The sequence below is a fragment of the Mixophyes fleayi genome, chromosome 6 (genome assembly GCF_038048845.1).
Source record: "Mixophyes fleayi isolate aMixFle1 chromosome 6, aMixFle1.hap1, whole genome shotgun sequence".
NCBI lineage: Eukaryota > Metazoa > Chordata > Amphibia > Anura > Limnodynastidae > Mixophyes > Mixophyes fleayi.
In genome coordinates this window covers 9949840-9974577 of record NC_134407.1, presented here as the reverse complement: position 1 = coordinate 9974577, position 24738 = coordinate 9949840, and the positions used below count along the sequence as shown (strand labels likewise).

General features: G+C 40.8%; 2 protein-coding genes across 5 annotated transcripts in view; both read right to left on the bottom strand.

The window, feature by feature from the left end:
• Nucleotides 1–1196: 1196 nt before the first annotated feature.
• On the bottom strand, nt 1197–16238 carry LOC142160169 (homeobox protein NOBOX-like). 2 transcript variants are annotated; one of them, XM_075215117.1, is made up of 9 exons: nt 16093–16238; nt 11239–11736; nt 10249–10355; nt 9116–9324; nt 7946–8043; nt 7253–7472; nt 6884–7134; nt 2635–2841; nt 1197–1447 (listed from the first exon to the last, which is right to left on the bottom strand). In XM_075215117.1, exons 1-9 carry the CDS (start codon nt 16139–16141, stop codon nt 1416–1418), a joined length of 1671 nt encoding a protein of 556 aa, XP_075071218.1. In that variant the 5' UTR covers nt 16142–16238; the 3' UTR covers nt 1197–1415. The 2 variants fall into 2 exon arrangements, with proteins under 2 accessions (XP_075071218.1, XP_075071219.1); XM_075215118.1 differs by having other exon boundaries at nt 2635–2838.
• Nucleotides 16239–22056: 5818 nt separating this feature from the next.
• LOC142160762 (uncharacterized) overlaps nt 22057–24738 on the bottom strand; it is a 29385-nt gene continuing 26703 nt past the window's right edge. For all 3 annotated transcript variants that reach the window (XM_075215740.1, XM_075215742.1, XM_075215741.1), the window contains exons 14-15: nt 24576–24680; nt 22057–22494 (exon numbers count right to left, since the gene is read on the bottom strand). In XM_075215740.1, coding sequence (XP_075071841.1) covers nt 22346–22494; nt 24576–24680 — 254 coding nt within the window. In that variant the 3' untranslated portion in view covers nt 22057–22345. The remainder of the gene's footprint in view (nt 22495–24575; nt 24681–24738) is intronic.

Sequence of the window (24738 nt, the reverse complement as noted above, 5' to 3'; positions counted from 1 at the left end):
ACCATTGGTTATGCAGCCTGCCAATCAACCTACGTGAAAGTGTGTAACTATCTTTGACAGGAGGAATTGAGAATAGAGAGTATCTCTCATTCCTTCACATTGGCATCTCTCATTCATTCTGTTTCCCTACACGCTCAGATAATTACCACCTTCTGAGCCATTAACTCTGGACCTCTTCAGATTTAAAGAAAGTATCCACCGCTCCAGGCAATCACTAACCCAGTATGTTATATAGAATATATAATTAAATTGTACATTTTAAACAATTACTTGGGTGGTGCTCCCCTACCATGTATAACTCAGAGATTAACCAAAGGAAAAGAAAGAAAGCATGGAATGTAAATAGGGGCACTCTTGGAGTGATAGAGAAATATTAAAAAATAAATACTTTATTAGATATATATTAAAATGATCCCTAAATGGCCAAGGAGTCAACAGTAGCAAAATATTTAAAAACAAAAATGAACAGTGACAAAAGTGCAAAATGTGTGATTAAAATTGGCAGCTGCTGCTAGCCTTGTTAAAGCGAGTATGCGAAACGCGCGTCGGTGTTCGTCTCGCTATGCTTTATTATAATAGATCCTTTCTCTTCTTTTAGTCCTGTTAACTATATTCAGCGGCACTATATAATATATATATATATATATATATCTACACACACACACACACGCACACCACCAGTGATGTAGATCTGATCATATTTGCCCATTACAGTGGTTTCTGCACAAGGGGGCCCGTAGGAGATAACACACAGACAGACAGCGCTCAATGGCCAACAGACCACTCACTATGTGTGAGACCAGCTTGGGAACAGATACTGTTGCTCAGTGTTTGGACTGAGACACAGGATCAGCCCAGTGTGCCCCTATCAGCCCCTATTAGTCTCCTTTTGACAAACAAAAAATGGGTGATAGATACAAACAATCGCTTAAACTCTGAGCAGAAAATGTAACTAAAATGTCAAACATGTCATGTTATTCCAAGGTACAGAACTACATTTGTCAATGTTATTAATAGCTTTCTTATTAGATTTAGCTGCCTTTTAATATATGAATCACAATGGGAAGAAGTAAAATAAAATAAATAGATTACTGCTAAGAACTCAATGCTTCCCAGAACCTGGACCAACAAAGTTGTAGGGAAAATAAGAAGTAACAGAAGCAATGAACTTCAAAACTCAAAGAAAATGTGTCTTTATTAACAAGTGCTGCTTGAAAATCCTCCATTTTTTTTTGCTGTATAACCCTCCCTCCGTACAAACACAAAACAAGGCATCGTAGAACAACCATTTAAACAAGGAACTAAAGAAACACACAAATAAACCGACTTTACAGCTTAGTCCAACATTCAACAGTCTTGTTTTCGTTTTGGTAGTTAGCTTGTTCTGCCTTAAGAAAGCGACTTACAACGTCTGGTCAAACGGAGCCTGTAACATCTTTGGCAACAGCTAGAAGAAATCAAGATAAATGATATTAAAAAACAAAACAAAAACGCTAATTATGTAAACATGAATTGGACCTAAAATCAGTCTAAGAGTGCACCCAATGCTGACACCTAGTGGTGAGAATGAGAATGCAGCCTAACAATGAGGAGCAGATGATGTCACTTCATGCTCTAGTGATGTCACCTGCTCTTACTGAACTAAAAGGGAAACTTTTCTGAACATTGGGGTTGAGGCCAGAAAATAACATTCTACACTGTGCAATTGAAACAGTTCTGGAATGTTGGAAGTGCCATAATAAACCTCCCAATGCGGTATATTTATGCTAAAACAACACATTTCATGAGCTTTTACCTCGCCCGCTAAAAAGAAAACACAAAAAAAAGCACACAATAAAAGATATGAGCATAGCTAACAGATTAAAAGAAACAAAAAATTATGTCCAGTTCAACTCGGATTCCAGCTGGGATAGAAATTTTAACAAAATATGGCAGCATGTAGTTTATTGTAGCCTAGCTAATCTGCAAGTAATTTTTATTTAGACTGGCCCTTCTTCAATTCTCTCTCTAACACACAGAGGTAAAACACAAAGAGTTAACTTACTAACAGAATACGTTAAAACATTTCTGGATATATTCTGGAAACGTACTTCAGCGAGTGACTATGTTGTATCATATATTATCTTATCTGTATAACTATACTGTATTATATGTGCTGTATGTAAGGGGTCTATTTGTATAGTTTATATGAGCTCAGAGTTATGTTTGTGAAGGTTAACATTTTGTACTACGTATTGGTTTGTGTGTTCGTGATTACTGAGAGAAAGGATGATAATTTCTCTTTACTTATAATACACTGATTAAGTTGATGATACATTTGTGTTGTTTGTACAGCGACTGACACCTAATGGTGGCTTAATAGATTTGTGCAATATTTTGGTGGTTTAAACCAGGAAAAATAATTAATCTACATGTGTGGATTCCTCGTTGGGACGGATACTTAAAACCGCATATGATTCTTTTAGTACAGGATGAACTTTTAGGAAGATTCTTCTTAGAAGATCTGCATTTTTTGGTCAAGGCTTCGCTTATGTGATGAAAATTTAAATAACGGAAAACACACTACTTGTATTATACCCCTATAATTATGAACAGTATTTAGGCATTTGACTTAAGCTCTAACACTTCACTCACATTCAGTGGTCTCCGATTCCGTGGCCGTCTGGGCGTTCACCGTGGGCTTGTGAGGATGCTGTACGATGCGGGGTGCAGGAGGCTGCGGAAAATGGGGCTGCTCGGGATGGCTGCGGGTACTTGCAGCCTGAGGGCGAGGACACTGGAACGGGGCACCTTGTAAGTACATATCATTCCACGGAGACGGGTGAAAGGAGAGGCCACCTGCTGGGACGAGAGAACCAGCCCTGGATTTATAGAGCATGTATACTATATATTGTATCATTTTCTATGCATAAAATAGTTTATTATAATAAAAAGGCATTTTAAATCTTAGTTTAGCCTTTATTACATCACAAAGGACGTTTCAGAGCAAGAATTGCAAAGTACGGCCATGTTTTTTTTTTTTATATAAATACTTGTGCATCTTTAACCAGGTTTTTGTGCACTTTCTATTTTTAAAAACTGTTTCGAAGACAAGGTTTGGGCCCCATGGTATCTTCATGAAAGCCGTAGCTGTTTACCCCCTTTGGCTCTCTCGCCCTCTAATGGTACTTAGACTTTGGGCCATCTCCGGATCCTCCAGGTTGGTCGTCGTGCGCCATGTGTAAGAGTTCCATATATTTAGCCATCTATTTTTTATTTTATTTATTTCATAAGTCGTTAATCTCTAGATATGTTGTTTATAATCTCCTTTGTAATAGGTATGGCGATATACATGCCTGTCCTTCTTCCCAACCTCCGCTCCCCCCTCTATGTTCCCCCTCCTTAACCCCCCCTCAATTTCTTGTTTCTTTCCTACCTCTCCCTTCTAGTATAAAAATTTAAAATAAGAGGAGACATCTTGTTGTCTTAAAATAGTCTGTTTTTATTTTGTTTGCATTTTTCCGTGCTGTTTCCTCTTGTAACAAATAAAGAGTTTAAAGAAAAAAATGGTTTCAAAATTTTTGTTACTTAGTAATGATTATGATGTACAATTTACAAAACTCGATTTGCATGAAATTTCGCCAGAACTTCTCTCATATCTTTGTGCATTTTTGCCCATATTCTCCTTGTTTTATTTAGAAAATGTATTTCATATAACGTATAAAATTAAGCGCTGCCCATCTCTATTTTAGCCACGCTCACTTTTGACATCAAACACTAAACTCCAGCTCAGGCATCGCAAATGTAAACCAAAAAAACTTGCAACTGCTCCCATAGATCTAGCGCAGGAAAAAAAAATATGATATGATCTGCCCAATTTTACCAAGTGCTGTTTTCTAAATGTATTTTACATTCACAACCATCGATATGAAATGAAAAACAGCGTAAGCACAATATCGTGTGAAAACACTTTCTGTAAAAATGTCTTCGCTACGGTGCATCCTGAAAGATATTAAGTCCGAATGTAAATTTTCAACCTCTTTGAAGCTCACAATGACTTCTCGGTCTGAGAAGGACCTGAAGAGCAGGTCTGGGACTCTCAAGACTAGGGGTTACATTTACTAAACGGCGGGTTTGAAAAAGTGGAGATGTTGTCTATAGCAACCAATCAGATTCTAGCTGTCATTTTGTAGAAAGTGCTAAATAAATTAAATCTAGAATCTGATTGGTTGCTATAGGCAACATCCCCACATTTTCAAACCCACAGCTTAGTAAATATACCTCCAGGACTGTGTTCTTCTCTCCTATGGTGTACTTGATGGTCTTTCCCAACTCTGGCTCAAACAGAGGCTTTACGAAACTAAGAAAGGGATGAAGCAGAATTTATGGAGTTATTGACTGCCAACTAGAGCATAGGCAAACCTAGGGGAGGGGGGAGTTCCTAGTGCCTGGAAACCCCCCTCCAAGCCTGGGGCACTGTATAATTGAGGTGGCTGGACCCTGCTCCCACTTCACCCAGCTCTGCTTCAAAAGGTGCACCTAACAGTACTGCACGCAGCATTGCCCATGTATATTATGGGGATAGGAAGAGTTGGAGAGCAGCCAAGCTCCGTATAAAATTATAGCCACACCCCATGTATGCTGGTCACGCCTACTGGCGGCGTGGTGTGGAAACCCCCCCTCTACAAATCCTACGTTTGCCCCTGCAGAAGACTCTGCTTGCTACCACCACGTTGTCTGAAGCCTCATATAGGAGGACTCGTCCAAGATGTAGGAGGACAGCTCTATCTTCTCCGACCAGGGCGTGACATTCTTTAGCTGCTCAGAGAGCTGTTTCACCCACTTGAAGTTAATAGTAAAAAAAAAAAAAAAAAGTCATTTTTTTAAAAAAAAACACACAAAGAAAAAAACAAAAACAAGAAAACCTCCGACGCACTAGAAAAAAATGTGGTGAGCAGATGAGTTGTAGGGAGAGGTGAAGTTCTCTGTGTATCCCTTCTGCAGAAGAGAAAGATTTGTACACGCTGCAATTGAGACAATTACAGACAAATTAATACTCATCACGGAGTTGGCTGTTGCTGAAGGCGGTTTATTGTTCAGGACAATCGCCCATTGTGGGAGAAGCAGATGACAGCACAGTCTGTGTACAGTCAATTACAGGGAGAAAATCCAGTCTGGCTTCATTATCCACTTGAACTTCTTAAGCACTGTTTAGTGTTTGCTGAATACAATCATCATCATCACCATTTATTTATATAGCGCCACTAATTCCGCAGCGCTGTACAGAGAACTCACTCACATCAGTCCCTGCCCTATTGGAGCTTACAGTCTAAATTCCCTAACATGCACACACCCACACAGACTAGGGTCAATTTGATAGCAACCAATTAACCTACCAGTATGTTTTTGGAGTGTGGGAGGAAACTGGAGCACTCGGAGGAAACCCACGCAAACACAAGGAGAACATGCAAACTCCTCACAGATAAGGCCATGGACGGGAATTGAACTCATGACCCTAGTGCTGTAAGGCAGAAGTGCTAACCACTGAGCCACTGTGCTGCCCAATCTGTTGTGTTTCTTTTTTACACCAGTGAGCCCGCCTGTTTTCCACAGGTTCTTATAAGATTCCTCCAGCATAGAGGTTCCTCCCATAGTTCAAAGAAACACTGATAGGTTAATTGGCCTGCTTATGTGTGGCAGCAAAGTTAGATTGCAAGCTCCACCGGTGCATGTAATATGTCTGAATAAAGTTCCCAGATTGTACAGAGCTGCAATATAAGTTGGTGCTACAAAAGCAAAGGACAATATTATATGATAATTGGAACAGTTTAACATAGTTCCAGGCTGCACGATTGTAGCTGCCGATTGGTAAACATAAAGCTGCGTAAAATTGGCTGTGTTGCGACTTCCACACTAACCGGAATAATTTCTGCTTTATATTTCGTGAACACATTGCAGCAGTAACTACATATCCCCTCTGTCAATAATGGTGAAATGAAATCATTGTTAATATTTCTGCTCCCTACAGGTGGAAACTAAGCCTATGTCATAGCGGTTTGTATTTAATCTACGACTCCACTATTATTGAGTTAAAAAAAAAAAAAAAAAAGTGTCTCCCGAGACTGAGGCCTGATTTATTTCGTCTGCCAAATGCAGGATAAACTGCTACATAGACACATTTCCTCTAGTTCTGCAGATCCGATTGTATCAATAGATTCAGTTCTGTTACAAAACACATAAAAACAAGGGCTTGGCGGCTGATGGCGTCCAGCAAATAGGGAAATCCCGACCAACCTCACATTATACTCGTTTTCTCTCAACTAATTTCCTGCAAAAGGACTCGCCTGTCTGCGAAATATACTAGGTATATAAATAAAGACTCCAGCACTTTCTCAAACACATTTGACTGTAATTTCTACATGTTCCTCTGCCCTCTTTTTTGAAGTTTGAAAACTCTGCTAAGAACTCTTCTCCAACTTAATGCTGTTAATGAATACAACTTTCCAATAAACAATTGTAATAATTTATAGTAGTTTCCTTGAGATATGTTATGTGATGTATAAATGTATTTACATGTGAGTGCCCCGGTTTGATATCCTACTGGGGGTATGAGGAACCCCAGAATGATAGTGGTAATCTTTAATCTTCCATTGCATTCTCCTATCTTTTTTAATCCACTTTTCAGCTCTACTTCCCTCCTCCCACCTCCCCCTTTTTGATCCTCTCCACCTCTCCTTTGTTTTTACTTTGTGCAAACAATGTTGCTATACCTTGGAAAACGACAACAGAGAAGTTTAAATGTCTCTTTGTAACCATGAGACAGTAGAAACACCTGGGCAACTTTTTTAAAGGGACCATAACACACATATAAATCATACTGACAAGTTCCACTTGATAGAGTTACCTGTGCCCGACTGAAGCAGGATGTGACCGGTGGCACGCCCCTGCAAGAAGGTTCCGGGGTTCCCATACGCCAGCACCCCGGCGTTATTAGCAGGCACGGCGAGGAAGGCGGTGTCCTCGGGAGAGGTTGGCGTGAGGTTGTGCATTGGGAGGCGCTGGTACTGTGAATACTGGGGCACCGGGAAAGTTCCCAGCTGGTTACTTTGGTGATAATACTGTGCACCAAATCTCATTGCCTCCAGCATTGGGGATCTGCAAACAGAAGTATTGAATAGCAACGTATCAATCATGCAGTTATAGAGTTATATGAATCACACAAAGACTGACCAGACCACAAACGTGTATATAATGGATAGAGTAGATGACGTACTCCTGCATATTATAAGCGTACACGTCGCCATCCGTCGCCGGAGGCGGGGTGTTGGCGCTTTCCGGTGTATCCAGCATCAGCGGAACCATGTGACTGCTAGGGTTAAAGTTCATGGACATGGGCAGTCCAATGCGTCGCAGGGGCGGCGGGCTGTGGAACGTCGGAGGATATTCCTGGGAGGGCGGTAGGCAGACCGCACTCGGTGACCCCAAGCTGGAGGCTGAAGGAACATTGGCATTGATTAGTTCCTTGACTTCAAATAAATTCCTAAAAAATATTTTATATTATATAAACATTATTTTGTAACGACTGACAATACAACAGCAATAAATTGTTCTCAGTTACAGGTGAGCATTTAGCAATATGTTTACAAACATGTTGTAATAAAGCTTAAATTGTTTTGGAAGCTGCAACAGAACATTAAAGACGTGCAACATTCTATAAAACAAATGTCTTTGTGCTGCCTAGAGATGTTGTATTCACATTGGAAACACTTGTGTATATTATAAGGAATAACGTAGATTCTAAGGATATTACAGGTCACCTCTTAGTAAGAACACTCAGCCTTGGGTCATAGTTCCCCTAGGTGACTTACAACATTTTCTTTTACCAGTTACTAGATACTAGCAATGCTCGGGTGTAATGGATATGCAAAGTATCCTGGGTAATTTATTTATTTATCTATATACCGACCTGAACTGCTGCTGTTTGAACTGCAGGAGGAGCTGTGCTGAGAAAGGAGATCAATGGTCTGAGATCTTTGAAGAAGAGATCCGGGGACGAAAGACAACCTGTGGCGGACAATCCAGAATAGATATATTTGAAGTGATGATGACCCTGGGAGTGGTTGAAGCAGGTTCCAAAAGAACTAAGCACTAAGTTAGATATTATATAGAATATTACTTTTATTCTCTCATCTCTTCTTGCTAAATAAATGAAAATACTCCAGAGTGGGAGAAATGCTTTTTTAAAATGTAATGGGTTGCTTATTCATAGCATCAGTGTCATTTTTTTCACAATACTCTAACCACTAGGTGGCTCTTCTTCATTGACGCTAATAAATAATGTTGTATTCTAACTAAAGTGATCACACATCTCATATTGATCTTGTGGGAGGCAGTTAGCTGTCCACTCATGTAATTATATTAGTGAGGACAGGGCTGCATGTGACAAGGACAGTGACATGATGTGAGGAGGGGAATGGAGGCAGCAGGAAGCCACAGACTGAGAGTTATATAGTGGAAGGAGCAGGGTCCCCAGCAGCACAGAGTATATCAGGAGATGAGTGATGTGTTAGTGAGGACAGAGCTGCATGTGACAGGGACAGTGACATGATGTGAGGAGGGGAATGGAGGCAGCAGGAAGCCACAGACTGAGAGTTATATAGTGGAAGGAGCAGGGTCCCCCAGCAGCACAGAGTATATCAGGAGATGAGTGATGTGTTAGTGAGGACAGGGCTGCATGTGACAAGGACAGTGACATGATGTGAGGAGGGGAATGGAGGCAGCAGGAAGCCACAGACTGAGAGTTATATAGTGGAAGGAGCAGGGTTCCCCAGCAGCACAGAGTACTGTTGTGATCTTCTATGAAAGTATTAAATGAACCTCTCTGTAAAATTAATCTTATGCATTCAACCTGTCTATTCACCTGTCTGCCATGGTTTGTGTAAAATAAAATAGGTATACAGAAAAAGGGACATATGTGGGAGAAGACTTCATATTTTACTGGATTGAGATACTTGGGCCCAAAAGAGAATACACAGTATACTAAAGTACAAAACCAGCAACATAATGGGCTTTTCCAGCCCACTGACCACATCATTCTCACTCCTCCACTAACGAAAACATAACCTGCTGCCCTCACCCACTCCTCACGGCCGCTAGCGATCCATAGGGGTGATGACCTGACGTAACCGCAAACGAAACAGACTCTGGTCGGGAGAGCGCAGAAGAAGTGAGAACAGCACTCTCAGAACGAGACATCCCCATAGAGGAAGCAACCGACTTCTTGACAACTTTTAGGGAAGACTTTTCCACTTTCCTCCATTTAGCCCTGCGGTTCTGAAACCAGACCTGAAATAAAATTGGAAGTTAAAAAGGCAGAGAAATAAGGTCGGCAAGGTTACGACAAAGTCAAAGAAGCAGTAAGATCAAGAAACTAAAAAGTACAGGTAAACTTTAGAGAGACATAAGAATGTTAATATATAGCTTTTCATACAAAGATATTATATAGAATGTTTAATGTTTGTGCTTTTGTAGTTTAGCAAACCATCTATAGACACCACTTTCCACAAGAGCTGAAGAGATATGCCATTGGCATCTTGTTACAGCATCCAATTTAATTAAGCTTCATTAGGAAGATGGAGGAGATTGGGACACTGGCTAACTGCACAAGAACAGTCCAAGGAAAAACACTATACACAATATGCAGTAAAAGAACTTATAGGACCAGGCTACAAAAAACCATACACAAGGATCAAGAAAGAGCCAAATATCTCAAAATAATAATACCCAGCACAGGGACTATATCCTGACACAGTCCAGATAAAAGAGAGATGAGCTTATGAAGGTTATAAGGAGAAATAACAATATCGATAATACTTGTAACTCTGTTATATAATGGAACATGTATTTTAGGTTTAGGAGTGAACGAGGTATCTGGAGTACAGGAGAGCCTCAGAATTTAAACTTGTTGTACGTGCAACGTAATATTAATATAATAGCTTATAATATCTGAAGTCGGAAATACTAATGCGGTCACCACTGGTCACTTATGGGTGAGAAAGCGGGCGGTATAATTTGAACAAAGTCCTTTAACAAACTTTCTAATAAATACACAATAACTAACACTCCAATTTGGATACAATTGTATCCGCTACCCAGTACAGCTGCGTTGTATTCAGGAGCAACGGAAACAAATAAACTTGAAAAACATCTTAAAGACACGATAGAGCTCAAGGGGATATATTGTAGACATAAAAGAAGCAGACACGTCACCATAATTCTCTGCGGTGTAACCCCAACGATGTCTGCGATCTCTCGTCTCTTCTCGCTGTCCGGATAATGATCCTCCACAAATATCCGCTCCAGTTCCTGCAACTGATCTGGAAGGCGGCCCAGGAGATGGAGAAATGGTTAATGGATGAGACACTAGTGGATAAAAAACATGAAGGTACAAGTAGATGGAACTCACGGAAGAGGAGATAAGGAGAAGGATCTTGGGTGGTAAGGACAAGAAGACATTGTGGTGATGAATGAAAAGTCAGCCCTTAATTTGTTTACACAAAATTTTCAGAACTGAAGCTAAAACAGTTAAAGGTCCAATAATGATGGAGGCTGTTGTGTAACGACAGTAACATGCTAATCACAGAGTGTTCAGTCGTAGATACAAAAAAAAAAATCCCTAATATGTAATTTGCCTAAGAGAAGTCCTGTATACTAATAACTAACTGAGCATCTCTCAGTCCCACCTGCCCAGCTGACATATTAGCATAGTAGTCAGGCTGATTAGCATGTTAGTCACTGTCCTGGCCACATCCTCTCCTGGTTGAACAGGGGAGGGGAACATTTACAAGGGATACCTAGTAAATATTATTATTATTATTATTAATAAAAAAAATACCATGGTGGAAGATCTTATTTAAAGGGGATTTCTACTTTTGGACAACTTTAACCTATTATAAGTAAATAACTTCCTCTTTCTTCTGTGTTTATCACAATATGATGTAGTTTTTTTTATGTTTATGGCCCTTTTTATTAGAGAGCTCTGGACACTGGATGCAACTGTATTAATGGGGAATGTTGAATATAAAAAGGAAATGAAAAACTCTGCCTGGATTCTATAAAGGCTTTGTTAAAGAAAAAAAAAACAGATGGTAGACAGAATGTGCTTAGTGAAAGCTGCAGAAGAAGAATGTACAAAGCAATAAATGAAGGTTTTCTGTATAACTGACATATATGACATACAGGTTACGGCACAGTGCTCACCAATGTTGTACAGGGTGCGACTCTTCTTCCTGTTAGGAGCTGCCATCTCGTCAAAACTTTCAGCCTGGCACTTAGTATTCGGCCGGTCTGCTCCCGGTCCTGTATCGTATACAAAGGCTGGTAGTTTACATGAGGCGGCACAGCGGGCAGAGCGCCTCGGGGGAGGGGCTGTACCTGGGAAACTGCCCGCCATTTTTAAGTTTACTGGCTGGAATTGGCCACCTGCAGTAAAGTACCCCGGCCCCTGGCGGGTCTCCGCACCGTAGGTACCATAGCATCCTCCCGAGCCGTCAGACAGAGGCCCGCAAACTGTCAGGAGACTCAGCTGGCACTGCCCGTTATCAGCTCTGGCACTCTCAGGGGCACGAAGACTGAACTCTACTGGATCGGAAGCCTCCAGGTCATCCTCCTGCCCTGTGACGATCACGGTGTTGTATTCCGCAGTATCTTCCTCTCTCACCTGCTCCGTGCACAGCAAAGACGGCTCTTCCTTGGAAACTGCCGGGAGACACCACATGTAAGAACGGACATTGCATTGGTTTGGCAGCAATTGCCGGATAAAGGGGGTTTCGACTTTACTGCAAATTCTTCTGACTTTCCAACTAATCAGCCCCTGACAACTGTCTCTATGGTGCAGTTGTCAGGACCGCCCCCTTCAGGATCTAATTTAGACAATATGTGGCCCAGTATAGACAACTATACTGAACAGACCAAGTGACTGTCACCCATATTGCCAGTTACATGATGGAGATCCCATTGCACAAATCACCTGTTGCACAGACCTATAGGCAAACCTACCGGGGTAGTAGCTGCTGCAGAGAGAAAGATCACTGAGCTCCCTGTTATCTCACCACCTTCTCTGCAATGCATTTAAAGTCCCAAAATGTAGTCCATGCAAGCCTGCATTCTGTGGCCCCAAAACTATATTCTGCTCATAGGGGAAGGCACTCTTCCTATCTGAGCAAGAATTGTAGGATGGTGCACTTTATGGGGCCCTTAAGAATGTTGCTATCAGGTCCATACATTTCTATGCATGTCCCTGGACAGACCTAATGGTTTTTTGTGTTTTTCTTTTACTATTTTGTGTTAGCTGCGCCCTGTTTATATGCAGTCAGAGGGAGGCACAATGCTGCCACATTGATCTGTGAGTTTCCCTCAGTGCCTCACGGACCTGCTGTACATTATGATCACATGACTGCGTATATCTGCTCATAGCATCTAGTTCAGCTTTGATTTCAGGACACAACTAGCGCAGGGGGATCCACAGACCTGACAGTGTGAACAGGTTTACACAACTATGCCCGGAATCTAGCAGCCAGCTCAGAAAGTTAGAAACTGCTGTATAGTGCCAGAAATAATACAATGAGAGATATCTGATGACAAGTATGCAAAGCTAAACAATATCCGCTACCATGTATAATGTACTGAGCCATGCCTGGAGCCAAGTACACAAAGCTGAGCCATAATCTAGAGCCAAGTCTAACGTGCAGAGCCAGACCTGGAGCCAAGTCTAACGTGCAGAGCCAGATCTAGAGCCAAGTCTAACGTGCAGAGCCAGATCTAGAGCCAAGTCTAACGTGCAGAGCCAGACCTGGAGCCAAGTCTAACGTGCAGAGCCAGACCTGGAGCCAAGTCTAACGTGCAGAGCCAGACCTGGAGCTAAGTCTAACGTGCAGAGCCAGACCTGGAGCCAAGTCTAACATGCAGAGCCAGACCTGGAGCCAAGTCTAACGTACAGAGCCAGACCTGGAGCCAAGTCTAACGTGCAGAGCCAGACCTGGAGCCAAGTCTAACGTGCAGAGCCAGACCTGGAGCCAAGTCTAACGTGCAGAGCCAGACCTGGAGCCAAGTCTAGCGTGCAGAAACAGATCTAGAGCCAAGTCTAACGTGCAGAAACAGATCTAGAGCCAAGTCTAACGTGCAGAACCAGATCTAGAGCCAAGTCTAGCGTGCAGAGCCAGATCTAGAGCCAAGTCTGCCTTGGCCCTCTGTCTTATTGCTTAGATATAAACTATCTGAGTTGGCTGTCAGTTGGCACTGCTCTTTGAAATACAGTGAGGAAGGGGGTGGAGCTGACAATGAAATACAGTGAGGAAGGGGGTGGAGCTGACAATGAAATACAGTGAGGAAGGGGGTGGAGCTGACAATGGCCTAGTAGAGACAGTTGTCAAAGGATTTTTTTTTATTTTTTTTACAGGTCAGAAGTCAATTCGGACAGTTATAGATGGTTCTTATATTGACAATGCACTGATGTCTATTATTAGAATTAACCGTCAACATTAAATGTGCTTTTTGAATCTACCATTCTGATGTGATATATTGCATTTTTTTTAGGTGAATTTGATTTAGGAAAAAGCAAAACAACAAAAAAAAAGATATATAATTATATGAACTGGTCTATTTTACTTGTTAAAGTGTCAAAAAAAAGTCTCTTTTCTCAGAAATAATTCAGAAGTTGTTCCCAACACATATTATTATGAACGGTCTCTCGACATTACTTTAATATAGCACATGCAGGTGCCTCATTCCTCCAGCTATTTTGCAAATACTTCCATTAGATTTGCAACTACTAAATAAACTCCTGGGGTTGCCAACATTTATAAATACAAGGTAAGGGGTTCAGGGACCATCAATAATGGGGTCATGAACTTACACAGTACCAGAAGTATTGTTTGACCTTGAAAAACTAGTTAGTAAATTCATGAAAGGTCCTCATATGGTGTAATGGTGCCATGTAAAAGTGAGCTAAGCTTTTATAATTAAAATATATTTGTCACCTACATAGAACGGGGGCAGCCAATTCCCTAGGAACGAATGACATCACTGAGGCAGAAAATGCCTCATGCCTCACTGGTGTCACTAGTCCCGAGTGACTTGACAGGCTGGATATCTGCTCGTCCATCAGAATTGCTGCCTCCAATTTAAGAGCTCGTTTGCAAGAGTGTACTGCTAGAATTTGGGCAAAATTATTCATGTCATCAAACCTCCAAACTGTCCATATTTAGGTGGGACAGTCCCAATTCCAGGAATGCTGGAGATGTGTCCGGCCTGCACCTGCTGCTGGTGCGAGCAGCATGGAAAGGTCTTTTTAGAGGAGGGGGGAGGTGGGTAGGGGCAGGACAGTGCTTTGGATGAGCTGGATATGCCCCCAGGCGGGACATGGCTATGCCCCAACGTAGCCACACCCATGTGGGAAGCGACTGCGCCCCCTTGTGGCCATGCCACTGTGATCTTGGTGTCACAGGTTGGTAGGTATGACCATTGTTTACATTTGGGGGATTCCTGGGACTCGTTCCCAAGGACATCAGCATAATGCCTGCTCAGCTGTGTCACTCAGGGTGACGGGGGCCCACAAGTCAAGAAGGGGCCAAAGGGCACAGCACACTATGTGCCCATAAGCCAGGAGCTGCATAATATAATAATAAAAATAATAATAATAATAAATATATATATATATATATATATATATATATATATATATATATATATAGTTGTTCAATAAACTAACAGACCAGCACCAGCAATCAGAAAAATACAAAATTTTATAGAAAAAAATAGAAAGATATATCACAGTAATCTGCCCTGCCCCCACTGCGATATATCTTTATATTTTTTTTATTAATTTTTGTATTTTTCTTATTGCTGGTCTGTTAGTTTGCTGAACAACTATGGATCCTGTTTTTTGAATCATGGACTATGCCCAGCTTTTTAAGCTTTGATTTACTCATTGTGAATCGAGTGCATCCTGATGTATATTTTTGTGTGTGTAAATATATTATATATATATATATACACACACACACGCAGTGGTTGAAGTGGAAATTTAGAAGTGGCGGTATGGAAAATGAAACGGGAATATAAGTGACTGGAATGTGATAGTGTTACAATGATGGCAGTAGAAGTGGCAGTATGACATACCACTGTATACACCTTACTTCTACCACTGTATGTATGTATATATATATATATATATATATATATATTATACATATCTGTATATCTCTCATATATATATATATACATATATATATATATATATATATATATATATATATATATATATATATATTTGTATGTGTGTATATGTGTGTGTATATATATATATATATATATATATATATATATTTGTATGTGTGTACATGTGTGTATATATATATATATATATATATATATATATATATATTTGTATGTGTGTATATGTGTGTATATATATATATATATATATATATATATATATATATATATATATAAAATTTGTGTGTTTAATGTGTTCCTTTACACCAGAAGTTATAAACTTTTAATACAGAATTGCACTAATGTTTTTAGCAGTCTCTTCCTGGACAGATCACTGTGGTACTTTGTGATTCTTGTAATTGCAAAATGAATAAGACCTAATTTATAGCAGGACTGCAGATAGGTTTTGCACATTGACCATAAACAGTAATAAGCATGCCACAGAAGCATGCTGTAACTAACATAGGTGTCCACTTATAGTCACAAGAGGCTCCCAGGAGCTGGCAGCCCCCAGCTAATCTCCAATATGGTGCATTTTGTATAATTACCTCTAAAAACAACCCTAGAAGTCCCACTTATTAGACTCATTAATTGGATTGTACACACTGGAGAACATTAATAAGTGAAAATCATTATTGCATCTGTCCGCTTTCTGCAACTCAAACAATATGAAGATTAATGAGAAAATGTGCCGGGCTCTCCCTTATTGGGTTATTATTAAATCATTAGCATTTTATTACTCTTATCAATGGCCAAAACCTCCCGCAGCAGTTGCTTCACTTGTATGTTATTATTGCTGATAATGATGCTGGTAATTAGACATTGAATATATAGCATTACCCAGTGGATAGGAGCTGCTGTCTTCTTTCACACGGGCTTCTCCCTCCATGGCTCTGGCTGGTTATCTGGGGCCACTTTTTGCTTTATTTTAGTCTATTTTTTCCTACTTTCTTCAAGCTCAGTGGACGGTCCCATTCCATCGCGGGGGTCAGCTTATCTCATTATTACCTACATGGGAACCATTAAGTTATTAATATAAGTAATGCAATGTCATGTGTATATAATAATGTTAGATATGTATGAATGTTGATAAGACAGAGTAGTCTGATACCAGGTTTTTGTAACACCCCTAACCTCACCGCCAATGGTTTGGTCCACCAGCTTCTCTTATTAGGCTCAGCTGATTGAGAGTCCTCATTAGACTTGGTTGCGTCTGAGATCAGGTGCAAGTTAAGCAAAACGAGATACCAGAGATATGCAAATGGGAAATATACTAATTATAAAAGAGGGTGTTCTCTAACCGCCCAAATAGCTAATGGCTGAGTTATGGTTTCAGTTTCACTGTGGGTATACCATGCACTGTGTAATAGTTAAGATACTGCACGTGGTTTTTTGTGGTCCTGAAATTAATTACAATGTTAATGGTGGATCAGGTCATATTGGTCAAAACCCAGCTGGATCTTTTGCTCTCTGTTTGATAAACGTTCATTTGTGGTCAGTGTTGATAATGTCAGTGGGATATACTATATATTCTATTTTTTTTATATATATTGGTAAAAATATATATATTATTGAATCTTGCATATTAAACAGATGCTCAGTCTATCAAATCTATTGTTTTTGTTGTGTGGAGGTGCAGAGGGGGAAAAAAACCCATTCATTGTGACTCATTGCATATGAATGCTCCCAAGTGTGTGAATGATTTTAAGGCATGAACTAGCTTCACAAAAGCTGCCTGTGGTGTCTTTCTGATGTATATGTTTAGTTGCTGAATCAGGGTTTGTACAGTTGCTGAAAATCTTTGTATGAATTTAATAGGCAAAAACTTGTTACATTTGTAAGAAATGCATTGACTGTTAAATCTAGGGCAGTGTTTCAGTGCAGTTGGTACTTCCCTTTATGTAAATATTGTGGGGCTCTTGCTGATAACCTCTGCCCCCATTTTGGGTAAGCTCTACAGAGCTTTGTAACTGCAGAATCATTACTTTTAAATGTTCTAGAAGTTTCCTTAATGGCAGTGTGTAAATTTGCCTTTAATTCATTTAGCCTGAGATCTGTTTAGCTGAATGCATTATACCTATGACTTGGAATCGGGATCATTAATCCCTATAGACAAGCATGTACAATACATTACATAAAATTCTTTGTTCCTGACAGTTGAGGTTACTTTTGCTGTGCAGTCACCTAGCCCTGCACAGGATTCCTCTACGTGCTCTAAGGGAGGAATTCAATTGTTCGTCTTACTGTAAAAAGTAATGCCGCCTGCACACTATTACTGTTGTTACGGTAATAGTGCGTTTAAATATCGCTATTACAGTAGATTAAACGTCTGCTTTTTGCTTGCAGCTGACTTCCAGTGAATTGATGGGCTGCTTTTTTTTTCTTAAATGAATATTGCATGGGTAAGGTACTTTCATTATCAAAAACTAGCCAACACAGCTAATCAAACCAATAGAAGCTCCCTATGGATTCCTGGGTGGGTGCTGCTTCCCATGGGTTTGGACAAAATAAAATGTTAATTTCTAAACATGTTACAGCTAAATATTTATCTTATTTATAGGCTGCATATTTGATGGCATTTGGATCGATTTGCTCCTTGTAAGCATTTATTTCCGACAATTGTGACTTGCACGTAATTTTTTTTTTTTATTTTTGTCCTGAAAGGTTGCTAACCCCAAGCCTACCTTGTATCCTAAATGATATCTGATGCAGGTAAAAAAACTGAACCTGCAAGCATTTAAAGTCAATGACATTGCTGGCTCTGTCCCATTCTATGAATCCAGACAGAGCAACCCTATATGACTGTCAGTCACTCTGTGTCTGCTCTGTTAGAGAAGCTCCTCCCTCTTAACATTGCAGCCTGCTGCAGATGGATGAAAGGGAACATGGTGTGCAGAGTTGGAAATGTGGAAACACTCAAGGTATTTCATTATTTTTTTATAGCGCCATCACAATCCATAGCACTGTACAATTGGGAACAAGCACGGTAATGAAACAAGAATGGGAATTAACAAACACAGAAACAGAATTTGTTTGTTTACTGTGACCGTCTCTTGTAGTATATGTGTGATACCTTGTTACAAATGGCAATTTTGCTTTTAGTCTGAACTTTAAAAGCTCTGCGTAAGAAACCTACAAAAGTAGCAATGTAATAATAAACTATGTCCTACATGGTTGTAAGAAATATCAAACTTTTCTCTATTATAGTAAAAAAAAAAAGTTCTGTTTGATTTGCTGTTTAAGTATGTTGTGTAATACATCCTTACAGGCAGCAGAGGGCACTCTTGGTTTAACGGTGGCTTATTAGACAGGTGATTTACTAAAGTTGAACATTTTATTCCAGGTTCGTGTTTATTTCCATCTCCCACGCTGACTTTAGGGGTGAAAACAGATTGTCCAAACTGATGTTAAGCTTTTACCTTCTAGTAAGTCATTCTTGGTCTATGTCTAAAGACTCTTTGTAAGCAACAGGCAAAAAAAATAAATCTTAAGACCGCCAAAACATTTGATAATTGATTAAATCCGGGCTGGACATATCCCAGATCTCCAGAAATGACCTCTGGTGCCTAACGTTTCTCAGGCCTTTCTTTTGAGGCCAATGGAGTCACATCTTTCCCTGCTGCTTGAAAGACCCTAGTGACTGACTGGCTTCTCCTGTATTGTACATTATTTTGTCCATTCCTGGATTAAATTGCAGAGTTTGGTTATATTTAGCTTTATACATTCTGTTCTAAAGAGACGTAGGAGTGTTGGGTGAAGGGCAGGTTGGGATAATGTTGCTGATGGATGGTCCATCAGCAATCCTGACCTCACAGGAGAGGAAGAGACCTAAACAGAAACGCAGTTCTGGGAGCGAGAGATCTGCACACCGTGAAGGCGCTGTGTGTAGCGTGTTCCTCAAAGGGTCGCTTCATTTCCCAGGACCTCAGAGGGGCTGAGAGAGAAACATTTTAGGCAATCTACACTCCCACTATGAGAATATTTAATGATGTCCAATCTGTTGTGGTTGGACCATAACAAGAGCCCTTTTACCAGTAAATGCCACGATCTCCAATTATGGAATTGTATTGGCGCATCTGGTTGCTCTTACTACACGGTCTATGACTGTAAGAACCTTGTGCCAAGTTTTGGCGACCAAGGTCAGCACGTTCCTGCGGAAAACAGACACGGTCAGCCAAAATACTGCCGAGGATGCAAGAAAAATAGTTAAAACATCCACATGGCTTATATTTTGGGCTATTTGAATTTATGTTGCCACCAATGCTGTAAGGGGTGTTTTGACTGGAGATTATTAGACCGACCTCCCAGACTCCTGGGAGCACAGGGAATTCTGTAAGGGCACCGCCGCCTACCTATCAAGAGCGTGGGGATGTGCCGTGATGGAGTAACCAGCGCCTTCATTGAGGGGGCAGGAGTGTGATACGATTGGCCTTCTCATGCAACTTGCCCTGCCCACTTGTTGGCACAAACCACACCCACTATTTCTTTTTTATTTTTTTCTAAAACAGAATGTAATAACTACTCTTCATACTTTCCTTCCAGCAGATAAGTATGGTCCTATGTCCGTAGAGACTGTGTTGATGCCCGGTTCTAAATTTGCGGACAGCGGATCCACCACTACCGTTCTGTGATTGACTATCTTTTTGTAACTTCTTTATTTTACATGCATCTGTAATTCAGCTGGATGTGTGGAGGGGATGAGTTGGGATCTTCTGGCGTCAAATGGTCATTTATAATCACCAACTTATTTAGATGGATTTATTTACTGACCGGTCTATATTTCATTCAGTTATACACATTTAAGATATATATTCCCTTTTGCTATTTTTTTTTTTATTATAACCAAATTTACTTAATATTTACCTCATTTCACTTTTGCTTCCTCAGCTTTCATTATTTTGACTTCTTGTGAAGTACATGATAAAATATGATGTAATTGACATTTAAGTGTTTTAAACACCGGTATCTGCATACTGTCTTATATAAACTAATATTACTTACAACACGTGACTCGGTGTGTCTGACCTGTTAGTGGTGTCATTGCTTCATCATCGCACGCCAAAGACATACTGACCGGGGAATCAGTTGCTGATAAAATTAACCCTTGTGTGTCGGTGTGGTAGGGAATATAGATTGTAAGCTCCACTGGGTCAGGGACTGAGGTGGATAGTGCTATCTTCCCTGTAAAGGGTTGCATGATATGTAGGCACTATATAAATAACTTAATAACATTTGCAAGGACAGGTGAGAATACTTAAATCCCCTCAATACTATATAAGGGGGAATATAGTGTTAATTTGATATTAAAACAAAATGATATATATTTTGTTTGTTATTCTTTCTCTTCACACATACACGTGGCTGATGATGCATGTGGGGGTGGGGGTGGGGGTATGCTGGGCTGAGCAGCGGCTTTCATGAAGTATTATGTTATGTTTGATGCAACCAGTCCATGACATCTGTTTTTTTGTCGCAAGTTGTTTATTTATCTGTCTTTATTTCCTCTCATAAGGATTCAGCACAGTGAGTACTGTAAGTGTGAGACATGAAAAAGGCCATCAACATTGCTCCTGGGCTTCCTACTTACTCAGTGTGAGGTGACTGTGGCCCTCTCTACAGCTCCTGGGCTTCCTACTTACTCAGTGTGAGGTGACTGTGGCCCTCTCTACAGCTCCTGGGCTTCCTACTTACTCGGTGCAAGATGAATGTGGGGCCTCAATACAGCTCCTGGGCTTCCTCCTTACTTAGTGCGAGATGAATGTGGGGCCTCTATACAGCTCCTGGGTTTCCTACTTACTCAGTACGAGATGAATGTGGCCTCTATACAGCTCCTGGGCTTCCTAATTACCCAGTGTGAGACATGAATGTGGCCTCTATACAGCTCCTGAGCTTCCTACTTACTCAGTGTGAGATGAATGTGGGCCTCTATACAGCTCCTGGGCTTCCTACTTACTCATTGTGAGACATGAATGTGGCCTCTATACAGCTCCTGAGCTTCCTCCTTACTCAGTGTGAGATGAATGTGGCCTCTATACAGCTCCTGGGCTTCCAGTTTCTACGCCAAGTGTGACCATACCGTATAGAAGTCAGTATTGCTGAAGGGATGGGTGGGAAAAATGAATTGCAAAAAGTGCAAGCGTTTTAATAAATGTCTATAGTCATTGGGTGAACATTTATGAACAATGTGTCATTTAAAGTCTCTGTTTTCAACTTTTACCAGACCTGGTTAGAGTGGAAAAAGCCATTTTCTAAACTGAATCCAATAATGATGAGGTTTTGTCCTAACATTAAAAATTAAATCATTGGAGGATGGGCTATTAGTCCTGTAGGACCATGTGAGGCTTTGGGTTCATGTATTAGTGATGTCACTCATTCTTTGTGAGTTGATAGGTTACATTCTCAGTGATGTCACTGGTCTCTCAAATCAGCCCACATAATGGTCACCTTCAGCGGGAGGAGGAAGAGCATGCTTTTAAACACATACATGAGCAATCTAAGTTCCGCATGTATTTATAAGTGCGTGCTATGGTTAGGATCTGTAAGTAAATTTACTGGCCATAGTTATCACACATTTAAGTACAAAATGCTTGTAAACCTGTTTATTACCTTCCCTAATCGTCCTTCTCCTCTGGATGCTGTCACTACTTTGGGGAGAGATACTGTATAACAATGTGTCAGGAAAGTGTTATAAAAAGGTCAGTAAATTTTCTTTACAAAAGTTGGAAACCCTGAGAAGTCCAAGTTTTTTTGCTTTGAATTTAGATCTCTCCTCCCTTGCCGCTAAAATAAAAAGGAAAAAAGTAGTCTAGAAAATTTGTTCTTTTATTAAAAATATAAATACATCTATCTGTGAGAGAGAAATCACCAGCGATCAGGCCACTTATGGAACAGATGCATTTACAAAGAGTTTTGGACCATTCTGAATAGTCACTTAAATTACTTCCACCGTTTAAATAGTCACCTAAACCGTGAGAGGAGGAGACTCGGCCAGGCAGATGGGTGTAAACCGCAATAGATTATCAATCGGGGGGAGGGAGGAGGGGAACCCAGACATGGAGCAGATTAGGCAGCGGGCGGCACGTGGAGCTTGCGGCTATTTAGGCTGGAGCTTGGCTCGGGCACTCTGTAGCCTTTTCTCCTCCTGCAGGTTTCGGATGCAGGCGTTTCGGCTGATGGGCTGGACGTGAGACTGTGGGAACCACCCAGAATGCTGATCGGACAGCCGTACCCCGCGCAACCATCCTGGAATGGGAAATGGCGAATTAGCCAATGAGAAACACAATCATGTAACATTGTAGCAAGGTAAAAGGGGTATTGCACCTTTCCGAGTTACTTACCCCCTTTATACCCAAAAACCAAAGAAAAGCAGCAGTAAATAGTGATAGATGGGTGTGTCCTTAACTTGAAAAAGGAATGAAAACCATGGCAGGATGCATAAAACCAAAGATAATAGTAAATAATATATTTTTAATGTCTTAATAAATATAATACATAGGCCTCATTAATTGGTAATTGAAACCAAACATTTAAAAAAACGTTGGGACTAAAAGTTGGATAAATGGAATCACAAATGGTGTCTATAGAGGGACTACATTGAGGAGTCCATGTAACTCTAGTACATATAGGGTAGTTCATATAAAATCATTACAGAACCTGCATCAGAGATCCCCGCTTATTGTAATCACCAGATCCCTGCTCAATTGAGCAAGTGGTGGGTGTACCGGACATAAATTACCAGTGTGGGAATGTAGGCATTAGAAGTCATAAGGTAAACAACTGCAACGGTCCTGAACTGGAAATACTGCTACACAAGGACTCCCAATCATACATACTACATGGCTTTATTCCCGCAAAGGATTCTAGGTAATGGCCAACAGGCACATGGTGGGTCCAGTTTTTAACGATCCTTTCATCAGTTAAATTAAAATATTTCTAGAGCCCCTGCATTAAGGGTCATGCTGAAAGCTAGAGATTACATTTTGGGTTTTTTAGCTGGAAACATTGGGCTATTTCATCCTATACAGCTCTCTATGTAAGAATTCACACTCCCTCTGCTGGTGGACACTGGAACAGCAGCCTGGTTTGTTCCACATGGAGTATGATCACTAACTGCTCCTCCATACATAAACATGGCTTGATGCAGATAGTTAAGGTGCCATACATTGCACTGACCATAAACACATGTAATAAAAAAGGAGGGAAGTCTCCTTCCTAATGCTGTGCCCATAGCCTGAACCAGGAAAGAAATTATTATTATTTAGTGCTTGACTTGCACCCCTCATTGTGTACAGATTATTATTATTAATTTTTATTATTTATTTTTATTTATAGGGCGCCACTAGGTATCTGTAGCGCCGTACAGACACAGACAGAAACAGGATAAAGGGTGAGACAGCACAGTACAGTTAACAAAAAGCACAGTAACTCAGAAGCTCAATGAACAGCTAGATGAGAGGTGAGAGCCCCCAGCGGGGTAGAGAGAGGGGTAGAAGGGCAGGAGGACCTCACGGAAGAGACAAGGAGCTGGAGAGCAGAGTTAAGGTGGTGGAGAACGGAAGGAGAGGAGGCCCTGCTCGAAGGAGCGTACAATCTAAGGGGAGGGTAGGACGGACAGAGACACAATGGTAGGAGGAGGGAATGGGGAGAACGGAGGCAGAGACGGAGAGGCGGGAGAGGAGAATGAAGAGGAGGGAGGTAAGAGGGGGACAGGAGTGGGAGGGGGGTAGGGGGAGACTGGGAGGCGGTCAATAGGTGGAGGACTGGAGGGCTTTAAGGAAGAGGTGGGTTTTTAAGGCCCGTTTGAAGCTGGACAAGTTGGGGGAAGTTCTGATGGAGTTGGTTCCAGTGGAGGGGGGCAGCGCGGGAGAAGTCTTGGATGCGAGCATGGGAGGAGGTAACCATGGGAGGAAGAGATGATGATATGTATCTGCAACACCTCCCTTAGTCTGTATACAATTACCTCTAAAGACACCTGCATGGTATCATTTTCTTTATTCTGTATGCACTTGTCACCATCTGTTCTTATTTTGTGTGTAGATACATTTGCACAGTACCACTTCCCATATTCTATATGCTGTGTGTAATTGTCATTATCTCTTCTTACCCTATATAACAGGACATTTAATGAAAACAATAAAATTATATTCTGATCATATTCAGTCTTCAGGTCCCATTGTCATCTATAGTATACTGCATGTGACAGTGTTAGACCCATCTGCTATGCACAGTCCCTGCAATCTTTATCCATATGCTGGTAACTAGTTCACGTGCGGTGCCTTTTATTTCTATACAGTATATTAAAGTACCACCGACTATAAACATACCGTCATCGCTGTTCTGTGTTACCAGGAGAATATCCGCTTTCTCCAGGGACAGCTCGTCATTTTCTCGCGATTTATAGGACTTTAAACACTGCATCTGTGGAAGGACTGAAAAAAAACCAAGCAGGACAATGAGAGAAGGCCGGCGTTACCGTACTCTTATCTA

What these genes read in the sequence shown, in the direction of transcription:
- LOC142160169 (XM_075215117.1), bottom strand. Translation starts at nt 16,141, where the DNA reads ATGGAGGGAGAAGCCCGTGTGAAAGAAGACAGCAGCTCCTATCCACTG. An exon ending in CAGCAGCTCCTATCCACTGG is followed by an intron (nt 11,737 to 16,092) that starts GTAATGCTATAT and finishes GTCTCCCGGCAG; the next exon opens with TTTCCAAGGAAGAGCCGTCT. An exon ending in TTCAAACAGCAGCAGTTCAG is followed by an intron (nt 7,473 to 7,945) that starts GTCGGTATATAG and finishes ATGTTCCTTCAG; the next exon opens with CCTCCAGCTTGGGGTCACCG.